This window comes from Poecilia formosa, unplaced genomic scaffold (genome assembly GCF_000485575.1).
Source record: "Poecilia formosa unplaced genomic scaffold, Poecilia_formosa-5.1.2 Scaffold2, whole genome shotgun sequence".
NCBI lineage: Eukaryota > Metazoa > Chordata > Actinopteri > Cyprinodontiformes > Poeciliidae > Poecilia > Poecilia formosa.
Window position 1 is genome coordinate 5746701 of NW_006799941.1, and position 4017 is coordinate 5750717.

At 37.5% G+C, this 4017-nt stretch overlaps 1 protein-coding gene across 1 annotated transcript in view; it reads right to left on the reverse strand.

The window, feature by feature from the left end:
* Nucleotides 1-1138, reverse strand: part of LOC103137569 (green-sensitive opsin) — a 5225-nt gene extending 4087 nt beyond the window's left edge. The window contains exons 1-2 of the mRNA XM_007551374.2: nt 693-1138; nt 418-586 (exon numbers count right to left, since the gene is read on the reverse strand). Coding sequence (XP_007551436.1) covers nt 418-586; nt 693-1056 — 533 coding nt within the window. The 5' untranslated portion in view covers nt 1057-1138. The remainder of the gene's footprint in view (nt 1-417; nt 587-692) is intronic.
* Between the last annotated feature and the right edge of the window lie 2879 nt (nt 1139-4017).

Sequence of the window (4017 nt, forward strand, 5' to 3'; positions counted from 1 at the left end):
ATATTCTTTTTTTTTGCCAAATGCAAAAGTTCTCATTTTCCTTGCCAGTCTGCTGAATGAGTGCATCTGTAAATAAATAATATTCTCCTTGGTTGTGTACATCTATGATTATGATCAGGAACTTTAAAGAGAACAAATCCCTAGTTAGAGTAATGGTCGTCTGCAATGCACAAAAAGTATGATTCCCTAGGTTTGCTTGCATGTTACAGAAGGAAATAAACTTTTTTGCTCGAACAGCAGCTTTTGTGGTTACTCGTCAGCAAAATAACAAACAAGAAATTTTAAAATCCACAATCTAACACCCAGATTTGAAGGGGAAAAAAGGTACAAAGAATCACAAGAGGGAACGTTTCATTTTTGCTTCACTGCCCTACAGACGTGGGTATGCTATTGGATCCATTATTGTAAATTTCTCACCTTGACCAGCCCACCAAAGGAGGACCCGCACAGGAGAGAGCCATGACCCAGGTAAATCCACAGCCAATTGCAGAATGGGTGGCAGTAAATTTAAAACTACCCATTGGTTTACAGACTACTATGTATCTCTCAATAGCTAAGACCACAAGAGACCATAGTGATACTTGACCTGTTGTAGACAAAGAACAAAACGAGCTGTGATGTGAAACCAGTCAAAGGGTAATTGAGGTAACAATAATTTGCACAGGAAAGATTAGCATATTTCTAAACTTTACCTCCAACCGTAGCAAAGAAACCTTCCATATCACAGGCTATGGGTCCCAGAGAAAAATAGCCCACCATAGAAGAGTAAATGGTGGTCGTGAATCCAAAGATGACCATGATCAATCCTGCTACCGCCAAGTTCACCAGGATATAGTTGAGAGGCTGCCGGAGCTTCTTGTTCTGAGCTGTGACCACCAGTGTCAGACCGTTGATTGGGAAGCCGGTAATGATCAGGAAGAACATGTACGCAGCTAATAATTTGAATTGCCATGGATCTGCCAAATAGTACTGTGGATACTCAAAGGGACTCCTCACCAGCCCCGTCCTGTTGTTCATGGGGATGTAGAAGTTCTTGCCTTCTGTGCCATTCTCCATCTTCTCAGGCTGTGATTTGAATTAGCAGAATAGAGTAAAACCTAAAGCTCTGTCTTTGCAGCTGTCTCTGCTCTCTTACTTCTTACATGGAGCCATGGTTATATACCCCTTAGGCACGTTATAAGAAGATGAGCTAAGAGGATCTGGGAATTCAGCCCATAATCTCTTGGAATAATCACTCGTTAATCAGTGATCTCTTTTTTTCAAGTTTTTAGGGCAAGTTTTGGAACCAATGAGGTCACAGAATCGATTCCTAATATTGGGTTGAGGATAGAAAGATCTATCAGGTTTTTTCTTTTCTGTTTTTCTAGTCTGTTCTGTCTGGTTTTGATTTGGATCAACAGCGGTAAACAAATTTTCCCCGGAAATATGTGTACATACCAACTTAGTTAACTAATTCTGGTTTCGGTTGCTTCGCCCAACCTCGGACATGAGGTTTGTAAACAATTTAAATCGAACAAAGCAAAACAACTTGTTGGTTATAACTTAAATGGAATTAAAGGTGAACCCTGTTTGACAACCCTGGGTCACCATCCATTTAGACGGGTTACAAGCTAACAATTCCCAAATAGGATTTCACAGTACGGCTCTGTGTCCACTGTAAATCTGAATCTCTGAGTTGGTTTCCTTGAGGAACTAGAAGGCTAAGAAACAAGTTTTATATTAACATCCAAAGTGACAAAGTCCAAAAGTAAGTAAAGTAAAATAAAAAAAAGGGTATTAAATCATAACACAATTTCTATAGCAAGTGGAAGAAAAATATCAACTTGAGATGTAAGACAGAATATGAAAAAAGAAGCAAACAAGCTTTAATGTCTGCTTTATCAGTAGGTCTAGAATTAGGCTACAGGAAGGAAGCATCCCAGAAAGGCTCGCTCAACAAACTGCTAAAGTATAAACCAATCACTAAAGACAGATTTTGGAACTGTTACTGTGTCAGACATGGGATTGTTGGCATTAGGTGATATGCATGCCAGGTTTTCTAAGACCTACTTCTGCTTTTGTCCTTCACTTAGTCAAAGGATGACCCAGGACTCTGAAGTAACTGGCATCCAGTCTCCATTTAGTACTTTATCCCAGTGAAACATGCAGCGTCAGCAGGGGACAGTGGTTCCAAACAGTTGAGAAGCAGGAATACTGTTACAGATTTGTTCTGATTTTCCCTCTTCAACAGGTGTTGTTGTATTAAACTACAAACAAACAAAAACAAACCAATCTTAATTCCAACAGATATGATACAAATTGTACATTTAGTATTTTAGTTTTTTATGCCTTGCAGGCTTCTATTCCTCATCGCAACACTTTGAGACATAAAAAGTCAAAAGTGGTACATGTTCATCACTAACACAGCCTTCCCCTGAACAACCTGGGGAAGAACTCGTACATCTTGACATAAACCACTTACGGTGGTGTAAAGCCTCCATCACGAGCATCCATCATCGGTCTGATCTCAGCACCCTACACTGAAAGTCATCAATTCAGGAATGACAATTAAAAACGTCTAAAGAGCTCTGCTCAGACACTGTGCATCAAGCACATTATGTCAAATACCTAAATCAGTCTGTTAACTTTAAAGAAGATGTCCATTTGCCTCCTAATTAAGCTCAGAGGATTATGGTGTGCTGGAAGATAAGGGACAGACAAAGACATTCAAAAATTCAGCAATCAGTGCTGTGTGTGAACATTTTATTTATGAAATTTTATACATAGCCAGAGCACAAACCATGATTACAATCAAACAATACAATTTAACATTTGATCTCTCATCAACATAAAGAGAATACTCATAAAAGAGCCTGTAAGTACATTATATTTGCCCCAGTAATTGAATTAAGTTCTAATCAATTCCATTGCCATTGGTATAAAAAATACTTTACCCATAGATGGAGACATCTTCTACAAAAATGACTTCATATTCTTTTCAGTCTGATATATGTCAGCAATGTTATTTCTAATCTGTTTATTTTCTTTTCTTTAGATCCCACAATGATGAGTTGCTTTTTGAGCTCTCTTAGCCTACTTGATACTGTCAGGCAGATTGTTTAACTGATTTTACGTCTAACATTCTGACAGTAATGAGACCTGCAGACTGAAATGCAACATTTTTTTATTAATCTGGAATGAACTGATTTTTCCCTTAAGTGACTAAATCATGAAAGAAACAATATTTACTCAGGTTATCACTGTGTGATTTTGTTTGAAATGTGTCAAAAAAAAAAGTAGAAAAAGAAGAAATCTGCAAGTCTGCTTATTATCCTTACATGTCCCCTACTAAAACTGGTTAAAATTTACAACACTCTGGATAGGTGCACATTTATGCCTCACTGAACTCAATTTGCAGAAGTTTTAATAAATACTTACTAAATAAAATATCCTAAGTAGAAATTTCGATCAAGATATAAACAAAATTTCATTTTACACACATATTTAAAGCTACAGCTATCATAGGATGTGAAAAATCTAATTTATGGAAGTTGCAGAGAACTGTGAAATGTCTGGGCTCATTGTAACTGGCTGTCATTAAAACGAGCATCTCTAGCCAATGGCCAGCTAATGCTTACCTTGAGCAGATGCAATTTGCAAATCAATCAACAAGAAAGTAGATTTCTGGTTTGTCTAATTGAATAAGAACATGATCCCCGTTTTCTGGCCCGAGGCAAACAGCTGAGCCGCTCCGGATCCTCTTGACTAGCATCAATTGGTTTACCATTAAGAGACGTAATGTACAAGCCAACAGTCAAATGTAATGGGATCCGGCTGCTTTAAACAAAGTGGAATTACGGACTTAAAAGGCCTGCTTCTAGTTTCCAGAAAAAATCATGCACATTTGTCTACACCCCTGGTAAAGATGTTCAAGAAGCTTTAAAATAGTTTAATGAAAGTGGAAGCCTTATTTTATGCTAAAAGTTTTTGAAAAATTAAATTATTCATTGAAATATATGCATGCAGTGTTGAAAAACA